This window comes from Choloepus didactylus, chromosome 5 (assembly GCF_015220235.1).
Source record: "Choloepus didactylus isolate mChoDid1 chromosome 5, mChoDid1.pri, whole genome shotgun sequence".
In the NCBI taxonomy this organism is placed as follows: domain Eukaryota; kingdom Metazoa; phylum Chordata; class Mammalia; order Pilosa; family Megalonychidae; genus Choloepus; species Choloepus didactylus.
Window position 1 is genome coordinate 32254305 of NC_051311.1, and position 27633 is coordinate 32281937.

The window sequence follows — 27633 nt, forward strand, 5'->3', positions numbered from 1 at the left end:
TCTTCATTTATTAAGGTCAAATAGATGATCGATAGAAAAGCTAGAATATGAATTCAGACCATCCAATTACAGAAATTGTGCTTTTAACCTCTGGTCAATTCTGGTCACATTACGACTGAGCAGTAAAAGGCAGTAAAATGTTACTAATTCAGCCATCTAATATAACAAGCTGTTTTCCATAGGATGCCAAATTACGGAGGACTTCTGAATTCCACAGAAAATGATTTTGTAAACTATGCCATAACACAATGTGTTTAATGAGGAATCACTTACGATCTCTTTAGAGGGAAATGTGATTTAGGAAAATTATTACTAACAGTGTGTAAGATGAACTAGGGGTAAAGAAGGTAAAAAAAGAAAGACCAAGACCATTTAACAGGCTATGGGCAAGAGTTCAATGGAATAAACAAGGTATAAAGAAGGGCAGTAGGAAGGAGACATTTCAAAGGTACAAGGAGTAGAATCTTTGAAACCAAACTGCATTGGGCCTTGACTAACTGTCCCTTCCTGAGGGAGGATTTTTTGAGAGACTCTAGTACTAGCCTTAAACCAAGTGCTATAAAATCTCCCAGAATCTTTTATGTTCCCTTTTCTATCTAACTTATTCACTGCTGTATTCCCACAGATAGGACATTCATTGACATTGGGACACCCTAGTTAAGTTTAAGTTGAACTGAAAATGACCACAATGCTTCATCATTAACTAAAAAGCATAAAGGAGTTTTAAAGAAAAGATCATGTGTTTTTTTTAAGCAAATGAAAGTTTAGGGCCTATGAAACATCCATGTGAAAATTTGGGAGAATTTTTTTAAAGCTTTTTTTACTGTGAACTTTAACATATATACATAACAGTAATAACTTTCAACAAGTAGTTAGAGCAAATTTCAAAGAATGTCATCGGTCACAGTTCCGCAACTTCAGCTATTTCCATTACTGTGAAATATAACATATATACAGAAAGGTGTTAACTTTCGATGTACAACACAATAAGCAGTTATACAGGTAATTTCAAAAATTGTTATGAGTTATAGTTCCACAGTTTCAGTTCTTTCCTTATTATGAAATATAAGGTATATACAGAAAGGTGAAGACTTTCAAAGCACAATTCAACAAGTAGCTATAGAGCAAATTGCAAAGAATGATACAGGTTACAGTTCCATTGTATCATTTACCTCCTTCCAGCTATTCCAACACCCCAGCATCTAAAAATATATACATATATATATTTATATATAAGTTTCAGTATTCACAGACCTTTGTTAAATCTTATCCTGTTTGTTGCTACCCCTTCCACTCACTTAATCTCTTTCTCCATCTTCAGGGGTGTCTAGGCAGTGACCACCCTAACTTCTTCATATTGAAAAGGGGTGTTGACCATATGGGGAAGGGGGCTGCATCTGAAAGTTGTTCCTAATTAAATTAAATTATCTGGGAGAATTTAAAAGAGGTTAGGACTAGAAGACTAAGAGTCACATAGAAATGGCAGGTGACAGAAAGGATAATATTTCCAAGTGAGAATATTGACGACAAACAGGACTAAGAACAAACCCTGAGACGCAAGGCAATTAAAAATAAAAAGGAAGATCAAAGGAGAAGGAGAAGGGAAAGTCTCAGAAGATAAGATAGTAAAATCTCATACATCTCAAAAAAACCATCATCAGTGCTGTTATAAGTCCGAGAAAGTGGTCAAACAGGGTAAGAACTGACAAAAAGTAAAGTGGCAATTCCAAGATTTATAGTTCAGCTTAGTGAAAAGAATAAAATCTAAGTAGCAAGGAGACATTCCTTATAGCAATTGGAGTATCAAGTGGAGGGAGAATAGTCCAGAAAGTATCTCTGGAATTCATATGTGACTGACCTGGACTATGAGAGGTAACTGAAATAGGAACAAACCAAATAGCTGACGTGACTAAGCCAAATGGACCTTTCGACTGTAAGCTATATTCTAATTTTTACTAGTCAGTAGTATTTAAAAATTGCTCTGTTTATGAAAAGATCATTCACATACAAATTCCATAGATACTATCAACTTAAACTTCTGTAATACTTTTTATTCTCTCAGTTTAACCTCTCTGAAAAAGGTTGGCCAGGCATATACTTCCTCTTTATGGGTACGAAAATAAAATGCAGTGACTTTTCCAAAATCACAGAGATACCCCTTTCCCCCAGCAGATCAATAACCAAATCAGCTATTCAATATATGATAAGTGTAGGCTGGGGGCAAGGTTGGGAGGAGAGAGGGGAAAGCAATATATGAAAAGAAAAGAAAGAAACTGAAGGTCCAGTCCTTTTTATATTAGAAATGCTATCAAGAAAGCGATTAAACGTAGCAAAAGACAAGATAGGATTTTAACAAAGTATTATGAATACTGAATCTTCATACAAAATTTTGCTTTTTTAGAGGCTACGGTATTAGCATAGCTAGAAAGATATAACAGAAATGGTAGAACTATAACCCATAACAGCCTTTGAAATTTGTTCTATAGCTACTTGTTAAATTGTACTTTGAAAGTTATCACCTTCGTGTAAATATGTAAGGAATAAGGAAATAACTGAAATTGTGGAACTATAGCCCATAACGTTCTTTGAAATTATGTATATTACTTCTTCTTAAATCATACTTTGAAATATAATTCACAAAATGTAAAAAAGGATTAAGATCAACATATTTTTATGAATAAACAAGTTATTAATGTCATCAAAGTCTTTATGCTATGATAATCAAGCCTGCTTCTCTTCCCTTCCATTACATCAAAATTGGAATTCTCATACTAAAATAATAAATAATTTTTTCTACTTTGTTGTTTCACAAAAGTATGCCTCTTAAAATATGATATTTGTACACAGAGGCAAAGTGTGTTTTTCCCCTAAATTCAAATAAAGATGTAAGGATAAAAATATGGTAGGCACAGTGGACACAAATGTGAATTAAATACATCTGTCCTTGAAGACTAATGTCTGGAAGAAAAAGCCATAAAACCCTAAAGCCAACTGAAAGAACAAAAAATCACTACAATTCCTCTATCATTGCTTCTGAGATGTCCCTCCCCTCTTTGAAATACAAAGGAAATTCAAATTAAGTTGAATTTACAAGTATACGCTTTATGCTTGTAAATTATACTTACAAGTATAATTTATACTTTTTATACAATAAGTATACAATAATTTATACTTTTAAATTATTACACAATAAATAAATTACACAATTTATACTTTTTAAATTATTTAAAATATTCATATGAAAGTTTCTATGGATAGGATGTGACAATCCCTCTGAGAGAAATTTAAGGAAAACCCATAATAAACAGTATAAAGGAAAAAAATATTTTTTATAAAATAAACAACCATTGCCTAAAGCATATATCTAATAAAATTCAGTATTTTAAATACCAGTACACTTAAGAGAAGGATGTGTAGGCAGGCAAAAGAAAAAGCCAAGGCTCCTTTGTGGTTCCTGTCATTGAGAACCACAGCATATCAGGTCTTCTATTAATTCTTTCTTTGACGGTAACTATGGTACAGAATTAGAAATTCTCACTAACAGATTACTGGGAAGACAATTTCTAAGACTATGTATGAAATCATATTATGGACTATAAAGAAGAAACTTTAGCCATCATTACTATCGCTAAACTTTAATTTCAGGCTACGAAGACATAAAAGCAAAATATAATACCCACAAAAGCATGGCTTCAGTTGTTCTAAAGTTTTAGGCTATCACAATAAAATTTTAAGAATTACCACTACAGGAGGCTGTGTAGGAAGTAGAGCAGGTCTGTGATCTTTTATTCTTCCCCTCTCACTGTTCTCTCTTCTCTGGTCTCCCATTCCGCGACACATTAAAGAACCTCCTCTCCTTCCTCCCCGCCTTGAACCATAGCGTCCCTGTTTATGCTGGCGTTCTCTTTCTTCAAATTCAAGTAATGCAGCTTTGGCTTCTGCTGAAAGTTCTATTTGAAAAGATAATATGTGTTAGATTACCTTCAAAAAGCCTAAACCAGATTTACATGGAGAAAATAGGAAAAAAAAGATATGATAATGATACTCTGAAACAGCCAAGTGCTTCAACCTCAATAAATACTAAAATAGCAGTAGCAACTATGATAAAATCGGTGACACTCATTACCCCTTATCCCTTAGTGATATCTGTTAAATGAAGATAGGCTTTTCCTTGGAAACAAAATACAAGTATCTCCCATACATTTTAAACATTTTCATTTAGACCACTAAAATGTGTTGACGGGAACTTAAAACCTCCAGATTGTTCCTATGCCAGATAAGCCCTGAAACTCAGAGGGACCAGTGTCTCCCAGAACATCAACAAGCTGCATTCCCCTACCCCACGTCAACACCCCTTTTCAACATGAAGAAGTTAGAATGGTCACTGCCCAAATATCCCTGAAGACTGAGAAAACGATCAAATGAGAGGGAGGAGTTATAACAGAGAAGTTACGATTTAAGAAATGATTATGACTACTGAATCATTCTATAGTTATTTTTTTTCAGTTTCTAGTGTATTAGAACAGCCAGAAGGAAATACCTGAAACTGCAACTGTAACCCATACGATACTTTCAAATTTGCTCTATAACTATTAAACTACATCTTGAAATTTATCACTTTTCTGTATATATGTTATATTTTACAATAAAAAATGTTTAAAAAAATGTTTTGAGGGGAGCTAAAATGAAGGGGCTGAAGTTATATTTAACCACTGCCCTTAAACTATTAAGCATTTTGCAATCATTTTCTCTTTAACAGCTAGAAGATCACATCAGTCAGGAGCTGGCTACACCAGTCTGTACACCAATACAATTTTCTTATTGAAGCCAGGAAAAAAATTATTAATACACAATGGCACAGAGACTAAAAACAAATAAATAACAAGTAACAAAAAACAAAAACAAAATTCCTGGTTGTTCTAAGTTAAAAACAAAACTATTAATGAATTTACTCTGAAGTCAATTAATTTCACAAAGAATGAAAAACTCATTCAATACTACTGTCATCTCAGATTTTCAGATTTATAAAAAAACTTTACTTGGTGGACATTCTTTTGTATATGCAATCTAGATATGGAAGCCATATCAAATGAAAGCCAAGTCACAAAGTAAGAAAAACTCACTAATTCAAGATTTATTGGGCATCCAGCAGTTGCTCATCACTCTGCCAAATGCTTTAGGAATACAAAAAACATGGTCTTTGACCCTAAAAAACTTATAATTCAGTTGGTACATTATTTTCTGTTCCTAAGGAAAAAAACAATTCATCCAAATATGGTCCCTTTATTTTAAAATAACACTTGAACTGCAATAAACCTACGTTTATAAAGAGTTAATTAAATAGAAGTGAGCAGCATTCGTAAACCTTTTTCTACAGTGAAGGATAAATTTTAAATATTATCAGAGCCTATCTCATATCTCTGATTCCATAACCATCCCCAAATTCTTACAAAATTCTAAGCTACATTTCATTTTTATGAAATTGTTTCTATGGTATTCCTCTCCACCTTCAAAGGAATCTAGAACTCATTCATAAAAAAATTTAATCCATTTTTAACAAGCACAGACTTTTATTTTAATCTTGACTACATGATTGGTTCACATACCCATTTTATGAGGTGAATCAGCAATTATTTTTCTAGTAGTTCTAAGTGTCAAGATTAATTTCACTATCCCCAATAATAAAATGGTTTCAAATGACATCTTTAATCAGCAAGTAAAAACACTTTCCTCCAATTGAGACAAGCTGTCATAAAAGGGTCACCAAAATATGACAGGATGGAAATTACATTTGTAACTTCAACTGAAATGTTAATTTCACTTTAAATGTTTTCTGAAATATATCCCAATTCTAGAGTAAAAAGATATAGCTTAATGCAACAAAGCTTTACACTGTATTGTCCCTTTCTAAAATGTTCTTAGGAGAGACATATTTGCATGCAAACACTTTTGTAATAGCTAGATTAATACATAATGAATACTCATGCAACACACAATCTGTTACGCAAAATAAAAATAAACAACATTTTTAATTTTATAAGATAACAGAACCAAGAAAATTTTTTTAAAACCTTGCAAATACAAGGACCACAGTATAACCTTAGAACTGCACACTTGCTGGCACTACTGATCTTCAGCTGTTATTACAAGGTGAAAATATTTTTTTAAAGATCTTTTGCCTTAAATGAAATAAAGAATACAATTTCAATAGAACAATGTAAGCATGACAAGATGGTTCTTTAGGCTAAATAAATAAAAAAAATTAACAGACAACATGCACCAATTGAAGTAGAATAACACAAAAATCTGGAAGCCTAGTCATAGGTAACAAATGAAATACCCAACTAAATAATAAACAATATTTCATTTACTACTTATATGGCTTTCAAAGAGAATTTGAGGTCCACATCATAGGCTAAAATAGCTGGCAGCTCTGAAGTTCTGGTGCTGACACTTTGGTAAAATTGGTCAATGACATCCAATTTTTAGAAAAGGCTATTGACACATTCTCATTCAAAATAAATCATTCCCTTATACATGTAAGTTACAGTAACCCTTCTCAACTGGATTTCCTGAAAGAATTATGCCCTTAAACACAATGCATCTATTGTATGCAATGAACTAACTTATCTTCTACACATCTAATTTAGGAGACTGGAGAGAACAGTCACTCAAATCTTTTTCTATAGGATTTAATATCAGAAGCATGGTTGAAAAAAAAGCTAACCACTTAAGATTTTAGCCTAGATGAAAGCCCAAGATTCTACTTTTAATCCAATCTGAATTCAAACCACAAATCAACAACTATTTAAGTTCCTTAAATGTGCAAACTGTCATGTGTATGAATTTGTATTCCCCATATTTAAAGATGATACTATCTGTCTGAATATGAATAAAACCTAAAAGTGACCAAAACTCCCTTCTAAGTTTTGAAGAGAGCTCACTATTCCACATATAGACATTTAGGGTCAAAAACATGGGACACCAGAGCATTAGACTCTTCTTTTTAAAGAATGGAGTGTTCTCAACAGTAAGCAATGATATCACAAAAGAACTGTTTTTATTTATATTCAAAATGTTAAAAGACATCATGCATCACAAATACATAAGATGACATATACTCTGTTAGTAACATATTTTAATCCCATTACAAAGAAAAGGCAAACAGCTTTATACAATCAAACACAATTATTTCTACATGGAACCTGAAAGTGATATTTCTATCACTAAGAGCATACAAATAAACTGATAAGTAAAAATTTATGCAAATTCCTAGCTAGCAAAATACTGTAGCAGCCTCTCAGATGTTTTACTTATATGTAAAATTAATCTTTTGTTAGGGAGGGGGTGTTTAAGGAGTAAGAGAGTTCACTATTTGAGGAAACCAACATTTTGCTAGAGAGAAAAAGTCTTTTTTGCATTGGGAGTAATTATAACTTTACATTTACTGAAAAATTTTAAGCTTTCTTAAGTTAGACCTCGCAAATATTAGAGCAAAGAAATACACTTTTAAGCACCATTTCTACTTGCCCTATTATTTAGCTAATCATATTTTACACAAATGCACTGAAGACTTTTTATTTTAAATGTTTCAAATAGTAGAATTTTTTATGCTTACGGCCACTCTGCCTCTAAGGACCCCAGACACTCTTTCCCATATATTAGAAAAGGCCCAACACTAATCCTACCATTACCCCTTCCTGTCTTTTTTCTCAGGACTACATGACCATAAAGCTGCTAGATGCCTTGAAAGAGTGAAAAACAAGTTCTTGAAAAAAGGAAGTAAAAATTATCTTGGAAAGAAAAAAATGAGGTCCTGAAGAGAAAGAGATACAGGAAGGAAACAAAAACTATAATTACAGGAAAGCTCGTTAATATTTCAGAACAAATATATCATCATGCTTAAGTAGAAATAAAATGAATAGACATGAGATTACCATAGCTGAGGATGGGTAATGGGCATGGGAGACAACCATCATGGGTCAGGGGAATTGACTCAGAGGAAAAGTTAACTATAAAATTTATAGCAGCTCTACAGGGAGATTGGTTGTAATTGAGAAAGGCTCTCATTAGTAATTTTGACTGTCAAGTGATTTAAAATTCTTAGAGTGCGTAGTTATTTATGGTATCTATCAAAATTACTATAGTTTTCTATAATATCACATTCCGCAATGCATGTAATCAAAGCCAAAGCCCTGCTAATGACAAGGAAGCAGAAAATGGATTATTCACCAATTCCTGTTCCCACTACAGTATCTTCCCCTATACAGGAAGGCACCTTACTTATACCTCTGCCCACTAAGTGTTCAGCCAGAGCCAGTAATATTTTCCTCATTCATCTTACCCCAACCAAGGACTGAGACGCTGCGATGTCTCCGCCCAAGTAAACCTACTCTGTAAAAGTTATCAATTTTTCCTCTGCAGAAGTGTGTGTGTGTGTGTGTGTGTGTGTGTATTCTTTTTTCTCCCCACTAAAATCCTATTTTAAGATTTTTGCTCCATCTCTTTTTACCCAAGGCCAACCTGAGACCCTTTTTCTTAGAAACTTATGTTTTCCTTTTTCAGATCAACTAGTAATTGTATACTGTAACTTGAGAAAAGTCTAGGGAAATCTTGGGCCAAAAGCTCAACAGGGAAATTGGAGGGGGAAAGTAGAGAAGTACACAGATTCCCTATAAAAGAAGGGGAGAACCCTGAGTACCTTGGAAGGCCAGTGATTCTAGAATAATCTCTACATAAATCTTGATTACTAAGGCAACATAAGATTACGATACTTCTGTAACTTGTAGATCTTGGGAGCTTAGCTTAGTGTCCTTGTGTCAAATTCATTTCTGCTATTTAAGAATACATGCTCACGTTTCTTTGAGAAAAATTTTTATTTAATTCAGTTTGAAAACAGCTCTAAATAATGGTTTTAAGGAGTAATGAAGGTAGCAACTAAGGGTTTGTTTCTTGGTTTTTATCTAGATCAGGACCAAAAAGACAGTTCAACCCATTCTAGTCCTGCTATACTTACACCCTCCTCCTTAGAGTATAGTACAATATCCCAGTAATTCCTAAAGTATGGATTCCATAAAAAGCAGCAACAGCATCAGCTGAGAACTTAGAAGTGCAAATTTCTTGCACCCTACCCTAGACCTACTGAATCAGAAAAGCTGGGAATGGATCTAGGAATTTGTGTTTTAACAAACCCTCCAGGTGATTCCACTTGATGAATTTGAGAACCAACGCTTTATTCTTTACAATGGACACTGTTAATAAAACAGTATAGAAAGAGGTAGGGTCACTACAAAAAGACATCTCTTGTTTACCAGAAACAGCCTGCTGTATATCTTTAAAAGCTGGGTTTGCGCAAAACAAAGTGTCAGTGGCTGAGAGATTTCAAATGGAGTCGAGAGGTCATTCTGAAGGTTATTCTCATGCGTTATATAGATATCCCTTTGTAGTGTTTAGTGTACTGGAATAGCTAGAAGGAAATATCTGAAACCACTGAACCGCAACCCAGTAGCCTTGATTCTTAAAAATGATTTTATAACTATATACCTTACATGCTGTGACCATGTGACTGTGAAAACCTTGTGGCTCACACTCCCTGTATCCAGTGTATGGACAGCTGAGTAGAAAAATGGGGACAAAAATTAAACGAATAGTGGGGATATTTTGGGTGTTAGTTTTTACTTTAATTTTTATTTTTACTTTTTTTTTTTTTTTTTTGGAGTAATGAAAACATTAAAAACTTGACTGTGGTAGTGAAAGCCCAACTATATGATGGTATGGTAAACAACTGACTGTACACTTTAGATGACTGTATGGTATGTCAATATATCTCAATAAAATTGAATTTTAAAAAGAATCATAAAAAAAGGAGCTGGGTTTGCTAAGCATGCTATTCAAGTTATTTCTATAAAAGTCACCTTGTCTCATTAAACACTGAAAGGAAGGGCAGATAGAAAAAGAAAAAAAAAACAAAAAATTGTTATGATGACATTAACAGATACAAAATGAAACCAGTCTGGTACAGAATTAGCCCTGGCCACCTAAGGTATCTGGAGAAGAGTAAAATGATTCAGTAGCTATCATCCCCATGCCATCTTCTCAGGGTCATACAAGAACTACACAGCATATACAAGAGCAGTTCTATGCCATAGACTCCAAAATAAAAACTATTTTAAAAATAAAGTCTGAAATATTTTATTCAAACATTTTAAATCCAGCATCTCCATTCATTCTACAGATTCAATTGTACAGCACCATAAATTAGCACTGACCTCACACAGGTCATCCACCCTGTGGATGACATCCATGATAATCTCTAAAGTCAACTTTGTTTACCTATTTAATTAATCACAATGATACTATGGAGGAAGTTGAAATGGGGATGAAGAAGTATGGGAGACAGGCAAAAAAAAAGTTACCCAAAGTTTCTGGAATGTTTCTTCTCTCTCTAGTTACATCTGAAAGCCTAATAATTGTTCCTTCTTTTCTTTCAGTTTTGAAACGTAACCTTCCAGATTCTTCATCATCATCATCTTCTTCATCTGATTCTTCTTTTATGTCCTTCTGGAGTTCCAAAGTTTCCATACCTCCCTACAATACAAGCAAACAGATAAAACAAGAAAGGAGGGAGAGTGAGCTCATATTCTTTTGGATCAAATATTGAAGGACACTAACATATTTCCTAAAATTGTTTATATTTAAGATGTAAACATACTGGAAAAAAATCCCATTATGAGGTCATATTAAACAATGAAATGACTAGGAAAAAATAATCTCAAACATTAAAACTTAATGTTACAAAAAGTTCAAATTCTTGCTTACAGTTAATATACGTATGAAGGAGTACACGTTGCTGCTGTTACTTATATTTGTGACAGAACAAACATAATGACTTACAGCTTTCAGTCAAATCCATATTACAGTAAAATTCAATGTCAATTAAATACTAGAGTTATATACGTTTATCAGCATATAACCCACATTGTAATTTATATTATATGACCTCATACTCCTTCCAGTTATACAGGCTCAAAATCTGAAGTATTTCCTGACCCAATGTACTACGTTCACTGCCAAGCCAAGCAGTCAAAATCTTTTTTTTCAGTCTCCAAAATCTTTCCTTTCCTTCATCACTTTCACCCTTGTCTACTTCATTCCCACCGTTTAAAGTTCACTAATCACTACCGCTGACCTAGACTACTGAAATAAAACTATTTTTGCTTCAGTCACTTCTTCATGATAATAAGTTTGTATCTAAAATTTTCCCTAACCTGACCCCAAACAAAAAGTAATTTTTTCATCAGCAAATCTGATGGGGCAATGATACTCGTGCTCCTTTTAATACCAATCACTTTAAAGCACCTATTATGCCATAGTTATCTACTAGATATTAAGACAGGTGCCTAATGAGTGCTAGGTTCATTTAAATATTTAAAGAAAACAGAATTTGCTCTTCTATTATCACTATTCATAATTTTTAAATGTTCTTGCTCTTAATAGAAACAAAAAATGTACTACTTCATTAGAAAATGTACAAGAAAAAACTTAAAATGAAAAAACCTGAAATAAACCAACAATCCAACCATTTTGCATTTTTCCTTTCCTGAACCTTTTTTATGTAAAAAGATCAACTGCAAAGGCACATACTCCTTACTGGAAACCCTATGAGTAGAAATCAATCTTCAGGCGGTCAATTGCCTGAAAATAAAAGGATGGATGTAAGCTAAAACTTTTAGACTAATGATTGCAATACTGGCTCCCAGTATTCTGATACTCAGTGTACTACATAGTTTTAAATTACCAAAATGTTGGTATTTTTCTTGGTTTCATACCATTAATTTCAGTATTATTTATTAAATGTCTGCAATCTGAATGACTGACATACCCAGAAGAGATATCCAGAAAGGTATATGCTACACAACAATTTCAAATCAATTGAAGGTAAACTCAGAAAGTACTCTTCCCTAACTTCCATAACATTCTAGAGCAGTGCTTTTCAAACTTGAATGTTTATACCAGTCACCTGGGAATCCTCAGGTCCAGGATAGGGCCTGAGATTCTGCATTTCTAACAACCTCCAAGTGGTTTCAGGAATGTAGGGAGGGTGTTACTGCAAAAAGACAGAATGAGGCAGCTTTTTTGAGTGATGGAACTTTTCGTTCTAGAATGCAAATTTCTGGCCCAAGTTCTGGTATTCAGTTAAGTCTTAAAATATATCAAGGATTATGCAAACCATGAACAGAAACAGAAGCGTGGTTGACACCTCTTCCTTCAACTGTAAACTATTGAACAATATTAAATAAATTAATTTCTTCAACTACTAATTATTATCTCTTATTCCAAATATTGGACTAAAAAAACTCATCCCTTAGCAATATGGTTAATGGAATTAACCTACCTGCCAAAATATTGACTTTCTGTATATTTTTAACAACTATTTCATAGCATTCCATTTACAAATAAAATTCCACTTAACGGGGGGTGTTGGGTTAAAATATAAAAATCAAATTATCCTAAGATTATATTGTGTGGGAATTTAAAATATGAATGTAAATTGTTAATTTCATTATAGATATTGCTGAAAATTTTCAAAGGTTTGATTTTTAACTACTGATCTATTTTGAAAAAATGAAAGATTCCATCATAATTCTTAATAGAGTGTATGTATGAAAATTGTCATGAAAGTTCTTAAAAAATAGCTTCATCTAGAACACACCATATAGATAAAAAGAATCAGAAATTCTAAGGGGAAAAAAGACCCAGACTTGCATTTTTTTTAAGTTTTCCAGATAATTCTGGAATAAACCCATGATCTTCTGTGTTGAAAGAAAATTCAACACTTAATCCCAAAATCTGAAAAGAAACAGTGGGCATTTCTCTGAAACAGAAAGAAAATAAAAATTATAGAAAAAACAGCTTACAAAAAGGCTCCATAAAGGTTTTTTTTTTTAAATTTTTTATTAGAGAAGTTGTGGGTTTACAGAAATATCATGTAACAAATACAGAGTTCCCATATGCCTTCCCCCCATTATTAACATGCTCTATTACTGCAGTAACCGTTACAATTGATGGAAGAACAGTATTAAAACTGTACTAGTAGCTATAGTCCATAGTTTACATTAGGGATCACTGATTCTATTGTATAGTCCAAGTTTTTGGTTTTTTTTTTTCTAATTTGCAATCCAGTAAAATACATACAACCAAAAAAATCCCCTTTAAACCATATTCAAATATACACTCCTGTGTTGTTAATTACATTCGCAATGTTATGCTATCACCACCACCATCCATTAACAAAACTTTTCCATCACCTCAAACACAAATTCTGTACCAATTAAGCATAAACTCTCCATTCCCTACCCCTACCCCAGGCCCTTAACCTATATTCAAGTTTCTGACTGTACGGATTTGCTTATTCTAATTATTTTCTATCAATGAGATCATATAATATTTATATTTTTTGTATCTGGCTTGTTTCACTCAACATGAAATCTTCAAGGTTCATCCATATTGTGGAAGGTATCAAAACTTAATTCCCTTTTACAGCTGAATAATAATCCACTGTTCGTACAAACTGCATTTTATCCATTCATCTGTAGATGGACACCTGGGTTGCATCTATCTTTTGGCAACTGTGAATAATCCTGCTAGGAACATCTGTGCACAAATATTTGTTGGATAATATATCATTCTTTTAGGTATGCACCTAGAAGTGGGATTGTCTGGTCATGTGGTAATTCTATACTTAACTTTCTGAGGAACCACTAAATTGCTTTTGACGCAGCTGTACCATTTTACATTCCCATCAACAATGAATGAGTCTTCCTATTTCTCTCCAAACACTTGTTATTTATCGTTTTTTAAATAGTAGCCATTCTAGTGAGTGAGAAACGGTATCTTATTGTGGTTTTGATTTGAATTTTGCTAATGGCTAATGACGTCAGAGCATCTTTTCATGTGCTTCTGACCATTTATATATCTTCTTTGGAGAAATATCTATTCAAGTCTTTTGCCAAGTTTTTAATTGGGTTGTCTTTCTGTTGTTGAGTTGTAGGACTTTTTTTTACATATTTTGTGTAGTAAACCCTTATAAGATAAGTGCTTTTGAAACATTTTCCCCATTCTGTTGAGTTGTGTTTTTACTTTCATGATGAAGTCCTCTGATGCACAAAAGTTTCAAATTTTGATGAAATGTCCCACTTACCTATTTTTTCTTCTGCTGCTCATGGTTTTGGTGAAATCAATGCCTAACACAGATCTTGAAGATGCTTCCCTGTTTTCTTCTAGGAGTTTTACAGTTCGGGTTCTTATATTAGGTCTATTGATCCATTTTGAGTTCCTCTGGTGTGCGGTATGCAGTAGGGGTTCACCTTCATTCTTCTCCACATGGAGTTCACATTTTCCCAGCATCATTTGTTCAAAGACTATTCTCCCATTGAAAGAATTCACACCCTTGTCAAAAATCAATTGGCCAAAGATGTCAGAGTTTATTTCTGTATGCCCAATTTGATTCCATTGGTCTGCATGTCTGTCCTTCCACTATTACTATGCTGTTTTGATTGCTGTAGCTTTTGTAGTAAGTTTTAAAACTGCGAAGTGTAAACTCTCCAACTTCATTCTTCTTCTTCAAGACGGGTTTGGCTCTTTGAGGCCCCTTACCCTTCCATATAAATTTTATGATTGGCTTTTCCGTTTCTGCAAAGGCTGTTGGCATTCTGATTGGGATTGCATTGAATCTATAAATCGCTTTGGGTTGGCTTGACATCTTAACAATATTTAGTCTTCCAATACATGAACATGGAACATTTATTTAGCTCTTCTGTGACTTCTTTCAGCAATGTTTTGCAGTTTTCTATGTACAAGTCTTTTGCATCCTTGGTCATATTTACTACTAGATATTTTATTTTTTTAGTTGCTATTGTAAATGGAATTTTTGTCTTGATTTCCTCCTTCAGACTGTTCATTACTAATGTACAACACTACTGATTTTTACATGTTGCTCTTGTACTTTGCCACTTTGCTGAATTCATTTATTAGTGCTATAAGCTTTGTTGTGGCTTTTTGATTTTCTATATGTTGGATCATGTGATCTGCAAACAGGGAAAGTTTCACTTCCTCCTTTCCAATTCGGATGTCTTTTATTTCCTTTTCCTGCCTAATTGCTCTGGCTAGAACGTCCAGTACAATGCTGAGTAACAGTGGTGACAGTGGGCATCCTTGACTTGTTCCAGATCTTAGAGGGAAAGTTTTCTTTCTTTCACCATTGAGTATGATGTTAGCAGTGGGTTTTTCAAATATGCCCTTTATCATGTGGAGGAAGTTTCCTTCTATTTCTTTTTTTCTAAGTGTTTTTTTAATCAAGAAGAGGTGCTGGATTTTGTCAAATGCCTTTTCTGCATCAATTAATATGATCATGTGGTTGTTTTCCTTAGCTCTTTTAATGTGCTGTATTATAATAACTAGTTTTCTTATGTTGAACTACCCCTGCATACCTGGTATAAATTCCATTTGATCATGCTGTGTATTTCTTTAAATGTGCTGTTGGATTTGATTTGCAAATACTTTGTTGAGGATTTTTAAAACAATATCGTAATGGAGATCAGCCAGTAATTTTCTTTTCTTGGGTATCTTTATCTGGTTTTGGTATTAGGGTGATGCTGGCCTCACAGAATGGGTTTGGGAGTGTTCCCTCCTCTTGAACTCTTTGAAAGAGTTTGAGCAGGACTGGTGTTAATTCTTGGAATGTTTGGTAGAATTCACCTGTGAAGTCATCTGGTCTTGGGAGGTTTTTGATGACTGATTCAATCTCTTTAATAGTTATTGGTCTGCTGAGATGTTCTATTTCTTCTTGAATAGGTATAGGCAGTTCTGTATGTTTCCAGGAATTTGCCCATTTCATCTAGGTTATCTAATTTGGTGGTGTACTGGTGTTTATAGTATCCTCTTACAACCCCTTTTCTTTCTGTGGAATTGATAGTATTGATTCTGTTTCTTTTCTGATTTCAGTTATTTGCATCCTCTCTTATTCCTTTGTCAGTCTAGCTAAAGGTTTGTTGATTTTATTCTCCTACCATCTTTAAAGCTGCATTTTCTTGACTCAGCCCTTGCCCAGTTACTGCAACCCATTAACTATTTGGGGGAGTTTTAAGGAAGATGGCTGGTACCATCACCTGGTCAAGTTGACACATGAACCTAACCATCACAATGGCTCTGCCACTTTTTGCTAGTTGTTCCAAGATTCTGTGGGGGAACTAAAGTATCCTACCCCATGTTCTCAGTCAAACAGAAGCCCCCAGAAGTTTTTAATGCTTACGTACAGAAGGGAAAATTGATAGAGAATAACTTTCTTTTTATATCATCAAATACAAATCAAAGTTATCTAAGTCTACCAATAGTGAAAACGTACAAGAAAAGAAAATTACATACCAATATCCTTCATGAATATAGATGCAAAACTCTTTAAGAAAATACGAGCAAATACAATCCAGCAATATATAAAAAGAATACATCACAACCAAATGGGGTTTTTCCAAAAACATGAAGTTGATTTAACATTCAAAAACCTGTCAAATAGCCAGGTACCATAAGGCAAGAAAAAGAAATAAACGGATGCATACTGGAAAGAAAGAAATAAAACTATCTTCATTAAGATACAAGGTGATTAAGATGTTAGTACTCCCCTATTTGATATAAAGACAATAATACAATCACCATCAAAATCCCAACCAAATTTTTAGTAGATATCAACAAGTTGATTCCAGAATTTATATGAAAATGCAGAGTACCAAGAATAGCCAAAACAATTGTGAAATTGAAGAACAAAATCAGAGGATTATAGTACCCAATTTCATAGTACGTAATCAAGACAGAATACTACCAGCATAAGGATATAAAAACAGATCCATCAAACAGGAAAGAGATTTCAGAAAGAGACCCAAATGCATATGGCCAATTGATCCTCAACACAAAGGCTAAGGCAATTCAATGTGGAAAGAAAAGTCTTTAAATAGATAGTAGTGGAACAACCAGATAAACGTCAAAAAAATGAGTCTTATAACACACACTCACACATACAAATTAGTCGAGATAAATCACAGTCCTAAACTGAAAAAGGGCTGGCAAAGGGTAGGCAAAAGTGTGTTAAGTCACAAAATCACTTGGTCTTCATCAAAATTAAAAATTCCTGCTCATGAAAGGATACTTTCAGAATATGAAGAGACAAGTCACATGCTCAATGAAAATACTCATTATAATGTGTATATATGTATGTATGTGTCCTAGTTTGCTAATGCTGTGGAATGCAAAACACCAGAGATGGATTGGCTTTTATAAAAAGGGGGTTTATTTGGCTACACAGTCACAGTCTTAAGGCCATAAAGTGTCCAAGGTAACACATCAGTAATTGGGTACCTTCACTGGAGGATGGCAAATAGCGTCCGGAAAACCTCTGTTAGCTGGGAAGGCACGTGGCTGGCGTCTGCTCCAAAGTTCTGGTTTCAAAATGGCTTTCTCCCAGGACGTTCCTCTCTAGCAAGCTTGCTTCTCTTCAAAACGTCACTCACAGCTGCACTCCGTTTTCCTCTCCTTGAGCCAGCTCATTTATATGGCTCCACTGATCAAGGCCCACCCCGAATGGGTGGGGCCATGCCTCCATGGGAGTATCCCACCAGAGTCACCACCCACAGCTGGGTGGGGCACATTCCAAGCAAATCTAATCAGCACCAAAAGTCTGTCCCACAAGACTACATCAAAGATAATGGCGTTTGGGGTACAAAATGCATTCAAACCGGCACAGTATGTATCTGACAAAGGATTTGTATCCAGAATATAGACAACTGTCCATCTATCTAGAATGTAAACAGTATAAATATATATACATAAATATATATATTCTATAGAGAATATATAGTCTATGTGGACAATACAGACTATATATATATACATACACAGACAGTAATAAATAGACAACCCCCTTCTTAAAAATGCAAGAGACTCAAATACACACACACAAATGATATACAGAAATCCAATAAGCATATGGAATGGTGCTTAACATCATTAGTCTTCAGGAAAACACAAACTACAACCACAATTGGATATCAATTTGAAATGACTGACAACATCAAATGAGGAGGAGCTGGGACTCTCATACATGGCTGGTGGGAGTGTAAAATGGTACAATCACTTTGGAAAACCATTGTACTGTTTCTTATGAAATTAAACATACTTCTACGTATGTCTCAGTGATTAAACTCGTTAATAACTAAGAGAAACAAAAACATCTACAAAAAGATTTGTGTAATAATGTTTACAGTGGCTTTATTCATAATAATAAAACAACTCAAAAGAAACCAAATATCTATCGTCAGGAGAATGAACAAATAAGGTATATGTATAAAATGGAATGAATTACTGATACACTCAACTGCTTGGATGAACTGCACAAACATTACGTTGAACAAAAGAAGCTGAACACACGAGTACTGTGGTAGACTGATTCATGTCCCCCCACAAAGACATGTTCAAGTCTTAAAACCACTCTTTTGGGTGTGAACTCATTTGTCAATAGAATCTTCAAAGCTGTTAAGGCCAAAGTGAATCAGGGTGGGCTTAATCCAATATGACTGGATATCGTAAAAGCTGAGAAAATTTGGACATAGTCAGTCAGTAGAAGTCAGACGGGACAAAGGAAACAGAATGCCATGTGATGGAGGCATCCAAAAGCCAAGGAATGCCGAGGATTCCTTGGCAAGCCACCACAAGAACACTACAGACTTGAGAGAAAGGAGGGCCTTGCTAATACCTTGATGTTGCACTTCTAGTCTCCAAAACTGTGAAACAATAAATTCCTATGGTTTAAGCCAACCAATCTGTGGTATTTGTTACGGCAGCTCTGACTAACCAAGACAAGCATATGCTATATGATTCCATTTACATGAAGTTCCCAAATAGGAAAAGCTAATTTAAGGTGATAGAAATAAGTGCAGTGTTTTTGCCTCTGAGGAGTCAGAACTGACAGAAATAAGTGAGAGGAGACCTTCTGGGATAATGGAAAGGCTCCTTTTCTTATTAGAATGATAGTATGTGGATGTATACATTTGTCAGAACTCAATGAATTTACGATCTGTGCATATCACTGAATGTAAATTTTATCACAATTTTTAAAATAAATATTTTAAATAATGCCAAGATCTTCTTTTAACATCTGATTTCTCCATATATATATGCCCAAAGTATCTAAAATAATAAGCCTTTTTAACCATGCTAGAAGACAACAGCATAACTGACACTAACAGGGATATATAATTGTAAAGACTTGGTATTTAGTCTTTATGATTATTAAATCTTTCTAATTTGTTTTGAGTATAGTCATTTCCTTATATATAACCAAGCAAGAACATTAGTTAAATAAAGGGGGCCTCCTAAAATAAATTTTTCAATTGAAACTAATTAATTTCATATTTTTTAGTTCTGTAATCCAGATTCTAATATGGACCTCAGCATAGCGCCTAGACTGAAGTCATCTCAAAAACTGCAATAAGGCTCTCCAGAGCAATGCATGTTGCAACAGGAGATGGAGCAAAAAGGGAAGATTAATCAACACTCTGCAGTGTTAATTTAAGAATATGGGTCAAAGGACTAGGAAAACACCAAAACACAGGTAGAAGTGGCAAATTTAAAATGTTACTCATGACTGAGAGTTATATAATCCACTTAGACTTTAAAAATGATAGTTCAACATCGCTCCAAAACCAAAGCCCTCCAAAAGAGACTGAAATAGTATGTGACATCTATTTCTCAGCACCTAAAAACAGTACTATTTACACAAGTTCTCAATAATTCTCTTTTTGATGGCCTAATAGTCAGTGATTCTACTCTAAGTAAGGAAACAAGTCCAAATTATTTATTGTTAGGGGAGAAGACTAGCTTGCCTCCAAAAGGACTATAAAATCCCTAAAAGCAAACACATTACAAAGACTTTTCAGTCAACAGAAAAGCAAATAAAGTACACAAGGAAAACTTAAACCAATGATCAAAGGAAAAAAAAGGATAAAAAAGTAAATGCATGAACTAAAATCTACTTGGTGTGAGCCAGCAAAAACCTACAGGTTGGCTGGCTACGGGGATGGAAGATGAGGAAGACCTCACAACTGAGGAAGAAAATGAAGAAATAGAGGACGTGGAGAAGGTGGACAGGGTAAAAGAAAGAGCCATTTTTCAAAAGAATTAAGACATTGTATGGATTTGGAGATGAACAGAATGCTTATACTGAGTCAGTATATATTCTTGAAGACCTTGTCATAGAGTTCATCACTGAAAGGACTCACAAGGCAATGTCCATTGGAAAACAAGGTCAAGTACAAGTTGAAGATACCGTCTTTGATTCGAAGAGACCCAAAGAAGTGTGCTAGGGTAAAAAAAACTTACTATGAATGAAGAATTGAAATGAGCTAGAATAGCATTTGATGAAGCAAACTATGGATCTTGATACTTTTTGTACTTTCTGAAGCTTTCTTATCTTCTGGGGCAACTTTATACAGCAACTGCGTATTTCCTGTGTAAGGTTCTGATATCTAACCATTAAAATCAAAGTTGGAGAAACACACAGTTTTCAGTCTTTATTTTCAAGTCTTTGATTTCAGAGTATTTGAGCCTTTAATTGCCTGTCTTTATATTGCCATTACTTGAATTATTTATTGGGTTTTAATGTCCATATGTAAGTTAAAGTACCCTGCAATTCTTGCAATTCCTCCTTATTTTTGACTATCTAGATGATGAAGTGGTATTTATGTGCTAAGGGTCTTTCTGCCATTGTAGGCTATACTGTAGCTGTTTAATATGGGACACCTAAATGGCACCTCTGATCCTATGGTTGAAATGTGTTTTATGTCTTTTCAAGATTCTAGACAAAAGTAGTCTGCGAGATTATTAATGACAGTGAACTGGTTTATGTCTCTGATAGATGATATAGGAAAATACAGTCTTTCAAAATAATGTTTAAGGGTCTTAAATGGTAATTTTTTTTTTTTTTTTTAGAAAGTTTCAGGTGAATGCCTCAATGTTGACAGGCTTTATTGATTTACAACCTTTGGGGCTTACGTATACTGTCTGTCAAGTTTTCAAATTAATTTTCCAAGATCAGATTAAAGCTTCAGTAGCATGAGTAGCTTTACTTAAAAAGCTGTTGTAGGATAAACATTTGTTATATATTGATAAGATATTTGTTAGTACTTGCTCATTGTGGAAATGTGTACTTGACTAAAACCATATGTGATCATGGAAATCAGGATATACAAATTGTGTATTTAGTATACCGTATTAAATTATTGCACTTAGCTAAAGTAAGGTTTGAAATTGCATTTAAAGGGATCACTGAATGTTACTATATGTGAAACTGAATGTTTTGTGTGCCACTTATTCAAATTATCTACAAATCAGTACCTGGGAAAATGTTACTTTCTTAACTTACTTTTTGTATGAAAAATTAAACAAAACAATAGTAAATGACTTTTTAACAACACTTTAAAGTACTATCTTTGAAACTAAATTATGAGATACAAAGTTTAAAAGAAAAAAGCAAATAATATGCTCCCCAACAGATGGTATAAAAAAGATTTTTAATCTGGATGAAATTTTACTTTATGCTCTACAAAAACAAAACTTTATATCAAAAATACCCTTAGTAAGTTTCATGTGAGAGTTAACAGCAACTAGAAATCTCAGGAGTTAAACAAATGCAAACTCTAGTTCTTTGGCTTCTAAAACTGAAGGGTCAAAATTTAATGGCTCTATATTCCCTATTTCTTCATACTTTAAAAGAAAAGAGGAAGCATCGTTTTACTTATAAAAGTAATTTTGCTCACAGCATTTTCTTAAAATCAGAAAACGCTTGAATACAAAGCATAAAATAATTCACCACCTAGAGGTAATTACTATTACCATTTTCATTTTAATCTTTCCAGACACTTTTTTTGGAGGGAAAAAATTAATTGCACACAGAGACACATTTAGATATGTAGGGTTATGGGAGGAGGAATTATATTATCTTGCTCTTTTCACTTAATATACCCATGTCAGGGAGAACTAAGGTATACTTTGGGTACATTATATTCCAACTGTATGGCTATACCATAATTTATTTAATCCTTGTGCTGGTTTGGAGCTGTTATGTACCCCAGAAAAGCCCATGTTATTTTAATCCATTCCTGTGGGTGCAGACCTATCCTGGGTAGGACCTTTTGACTAGGTTTTTTCAATGGAGGTGTGACCCAGCTCATTCAAAGTGGGTCTTAATCCTTTACTGGAATCCTTTAAGAGAGGATAAAAGGCAGAGACATTCGGAAAGAGCTGAGAGAGAGAAACACCCAGGAGATGGTAAGAGAGAACCCAGAAACACTCAGAGAGAAAGCCGCTGAAATCAGAACCTGAAAGCGCCAAAACCCAGGAGGAAAGGGTCAGCAGACACTGGCCACGTGCCTTGCTATATGACAGAGGAACCCCGGATGCCAGCAGCATTTTGTCAGAGAAGGTATCTTCCTCTTGAAGCCTTAATTTGGACATTTTCATGGCCTTAGAACTGTAAAATTGTATCTTAATAAATTCCCATTGTAAAAGCCAATCCATTTCTGGTATATCGCTTTTTGGCAGCTTTAGCCTACCAAAAACAATCCACTATAAAAAATTTACATTGGCTCCATTTATTTTCAATCCTTCAAACAAATACCCGATCCATATATTTTTGGACACAGATTAATTCTTTTGGATAGATTCTTCAAAGAAGAATTACTGAGTCAAATGACAAGTGCTTCAAGGCTTTTCAGACTGTCAAGGACAATGAAAGGTAAGAGATTCTACCTTTTAAACAAGCTAACAAGTTAGCCTGCCACAGTTTCATGGCAGCTGTTAGGATTTTAAATTGGCATAGCATAATTTATTACTTGTAACAATAGCTGTAGCCAGAAATACACATCTTTGTGCCCCTCCCTGAGCCCCAGTTCTCACTGAGCAATAAGAAGACTAAATAATACCTGCACACCCAAGAGTTGTGTCACAGGAGAGGAATCCTAGGCTTGAGGAACCCAAATCTTTTATAATGGGCAATAAACACAGCTGCCCTTTGCTCCCAAGGAAGACACTATAACCCTATCTAATTTATTTTATTGAATATATTTTCATATGTTTATTGGTCATATGCTTGTTTTTAATTACTTTCTTACATCATTTACCCTTTCTTCTATGGATGCACATTTGTATATAGTGAAAATATTACACACTGAACATATTAACTCTTACATACTGAATATACACTGAATTTAATAATTTTTATACTGAATATATTAATTCTTAGACTCATATTTAAATACTTCTCCTAATGTGTCATTTGTCTGAACTTTGTTCATATTGTTTTAGGGAATTTGTACATGATCAGATAACTCTCTTCGTTTATAGTTAGATTAAAAAGGCCTAATACCAAGAATAGAAGAGACAAGTAATAGCCTCTTGTTACTCATTCTGTATCAGTTTCTCAACTATAAAAGGCCTATATATTTGCAACTATTTCAAAATAATTTTTTAATTTAAAAATAAATGAATAACTATAGTGTCAAATTTTAACCCACTAAATAAAACAGGAATCTACGGACAGATGGATTGGGGCGGAAGGGGGGAGGAAAAAGGGAGAGAGGGAGGGAAGTTTATCCTTCAGTACAACTAACAAATGTAGAATAACGGAATTTTTTAAAAACCATCATTTGGCAACCACCACAATAACAACAGATTCAAGCAAGAATCACCAATGAATAAATACTAAAACTGGTAGGTAAAAATTTGATAACAGGATATATACAAAGTCACAAAGTACCTCCCCTCAAATTATTATTAATTAAAAAGGGGAAAAGAACAACTTGACTAGGGAGAAACCTCAAGAATACCACCTTAACCAAGGGATCAAAGTTAACAGCACTAGTAATGGGGCAAATATACATATATACACATCTTGTTTCACATGACAGGATGCAAAGAGAATAATACATTATGATACTCTTGCCCAAAATACATAAACTGAATCTAATCCCGAAGAAACATCAAACCCAAATGGAGAAATATTCTAGAAACTATCTGGCCTATTTAAAAAAAAAAAAAAAAAAAAAGTCAAGGTCATGAAAGCCAAGGAAAAAGTAAGGAAATATTTCTGACTGAAAGAAACTAAAAAGACATGACAATGTGTGATCCTGGATTGGATCCTTTTGCTATAGAGGACATTTTTAGGGTAACTGACAAGTTGAACAAGGTCTGTGGGTTAGATAATAATGTTTTATCAGTGATAATTATCTAATTTTGATGGCTATACTAGTCATGCAGAAGGATATCTTTGCAGGAAATAATGCTAAAGTATTCATGGGTAATAAGAATCATGTCTATCACTTACAAACGGTTCAGAAAAAAAGTGTGTGTGTGTGTGTGTGTGTGTGTTGCAGGGTAGGGATGATACAGCAAATCTGGTAAAACATCTACACTGGAGAATCTGGGTGGCAGGTTCTTTGTACTATTCTTGTATGTTTTCTCTAAGTTTCAAATTGTTTCAAATATCAACAATAATAAAAAGAGAAAAGTACAAAAAGAAAAATCAAACTTTGCTTGTTGAGGGGGAGAAAGGATGAGTCCAAAGAAAGTGTTTCTGGTTTTGTACACAGCATTAGTGTTAACACACTGTCTCAGTATAAATTAGGGAAAAGAAAGGTAAGCAAAATGTTTTGTACACTGAGTTTCTGAAGCTCTGGCATAAATACCTAAGTGAGTGAGCTAAGCCAATGAAGTCAGTTTTCATGATCTCTTTTAAAAAGAGGTAAAAAGTATTAAAGAATATAAATGAGAAAAACATATTAACAAGGAAATTTAAAAAACAAAAAACAAAAAAGGCTGTATAAGAATTCTGTGCTTTACATGCTTTGCTCACAGGGGCAAGTCCTAAGATTAGAGAACAGAATCTATTTACCCCAATATCTCACAGCATCTCCATTAGTCCAAAGTAGATTTATTTTTCAAAACCTAATTCAGAGGTTACCTCTTCCTTTTAAAACCTCAATGACTCCCGACCTCCTTTCCCCAACTCACTCCAAGACATACACACTAAACCCAGAGGTATGCTCCATCTTGTGAAATCCTGAAGGACTTCATATAAATCTCTTGGAGATTTTACTTTTTCTATCTTTATATCATAGGAATTTACATGTCTTTTATCCCCTATATTAGGACTGCAAGTTCCTTGAGGTGAGGAACCAAGCTTGATCCATCCTTGTTTATTCAATACCTAAGAAGGCACCCTAAATACTGGGAACCTTGCATACTTTTTGAATAATGATCATAATTTACTAATGTTCTCAAAGATACCCCTAAGTCAATAAAAAAATGTTAAAAAAAATAATTATAACACTCCTTTCAAAGTAGAAACTCATATACTACATTTTCAAAAGATTTCTATCCCTACCCCCATAAAACATTTAAAACATTCTAATACTCAAAGGGCAAAGAGCTATCTGGGAAACAAAGCTAATCAGAACTCACTTTCCAAAGAGTCTAGAAAACTAAGGTCTATTTTACTACACTGTAGAGATGTATCAACTTGTCACTAATGCTAAATAGACGCTCATTTTAAATCTGAAGGAGAAAAAACCAGCAACTTTTTGACTCTTTTTAAAAGATGAACAAATACCTCTTCAGTTTCAGGAGCAACCTGGGAATCAGTAATCTCATCTAATTCATCTTCAGCAACATAGTCTTCCTGCTCTTGCATCCCTTGTTGCCCACCATAAGCCTGCAAGTATTCTTCATCCTAACAGCCATTAAAGAGAAAACAAGTTTTTCTCATACATCTTTTGGGGTTTTTTAATAACGCTTTTCATCTTCATGACTCACGTTTAATCATTTTAGCAAATATCACTATGAAAATTAACCTGACTGAGCACTATGCACTGAGCACAAAAATAGAATATAACCTCTTCTAAGTATTAATGAGAACGAAGCTCATCGTGTTAATCCAATCGCTAAGGTTAGTGACATGGGGCTGTGCTTCAGACTTCAAGTGCCTGTTAAATAGCCCTTCTTAAAATCAATACTAAGGAAAAAGAGTACTCTTAAAAAGAAATTGTATGTGTGCCCTCATAAAGGAACTCAGCAACAATAAGAGGGCTGAAATTATATCTAACTCTCACAAATTTTATGGCAATATAAAACTATAAAACTATGGACAATTCAATTCAACATGAGTTTTCTTTTTTTGGTTTTTTTTTTTTATTTGTTTAATTTCATGTTAGCATTATTTTCTCCCCATTAGGTCTCTCTCGAATAAGCGGTTCGGTTCCACATTTTATATAAAATGCATATAGGAGGCAGGCTTTCCTTTAGAGTGTATGAAAAAGAGGAGGAAGGCTAGCTGAAGACTATCACAATCACAAAAGAAAGAGAAGCCTACAGTGGAATTACAAAGAAATAACAAAATCTGATTTCTTTAATTTTTTTCCAGTCTCCCTTTCCCACTCAGCAGAAATGATCTTCCTAGTAACCATGGCCACTTGCTAAAATGCACAGTAAAATGGTTATAAGGCAGGCAATAAAGAGCAAACAACCTAAGGAACCTGAACAATCTGTATAGCATACAACAGCTTCAACTACAACCCCAATGAAATAAACCTATATTTAAGGAGACAAACCACCTTAGTTCCCAAAACTGTCTCTCAATACTATCTGAACTTTACTTTCCAGAAGAAACTGTAAGCTTCCTATTTTAAAAAGTAACTCTCACTACCCAGGATTCAGTGGTACAAGAACTGAGATTTCAAATAAGGCCATACAAGGTTAATCAAAATTTTCCACCAACATACAATGGGGTATAGTCTACACTACTGGATTCTCACTGGGAAACAATGATCTTGTACCCTTTACATAAATTATCAATCTGAAACTGTTTTTACAGGACAATGTTTCATGAAATCTCAATCTATGTTAACTTTAAAGGCCCTAGATAAATTGATTGCTCTTACAAAGTATAAATCGAAATAGCCCAACAAGTAATTTTCAAATATTTTGTTGAATAATAATCAATACACATTCCTTACTAATACAAAAGTACAAATTTTGAAATGAAATCACAATTCATTCTTAAGATAAGTACCAGCAAAACTCACAAAACTTAAGGATCTTCTTACATTTTGGTACAAAGAGAAAGAATCAGACTTGTACTACCAGCTCTTTTAATAAAGTCTTGGACTTCAGTTTCTTTGGGTATAAAATTAACATCCCTTCTAATTATAAAATTCTGTGGTTTATGATTCTATTCCCAGTTATGTACAAAAACCCCTCCATATATATTTTATGGTGAACTCTAAAAGAAGGTGATTGTGATCAAGATTTCATAAAATTAAATTCTGGTTTTTAGAGTACAGGTCAACAAATCCAAACTAGGACAAAGAACCCCAGTTAAATAAACCATTTAATAAACTAAAGTACCAGTGGGATACAAACAGGTATACAATATACTGATGTGCTCATTTAGTATAATAATGAATAAATAATTTGTTCATCAGTAACAGACTAAGAAGACAATCAGAGGCTTTCACTACAGAAAGAGAGGAGAATATT

General features: G+C 33.9%; 1 protein-coding gene and 1 pseudogene across 1 annotated transcript in view; one reads left to right on the top strand and one right to left on the bottom strand.

Annotated features, from left to right (window-relative positions):
- The window catches only part of RBM33 (RNA binding motif protein 33), a 216345-nt gene that overhangs the window by 103194 nt on the left and 85518 nt on the right, over positions 1-27633 (bottom strand). Inside the window, 2 exon segments of the mRNA XM_037835742.1 lie at positions 3742-3950; positions 10416-10587. Of these exon segments, the coding sequence (XP_037691670.1) occupies positions 3742-3950; positions 10416-10587 (381 nt within the window).
- LOC119534729 lies at positions 20123-20485 on the top strand (annotated as a pseudogene).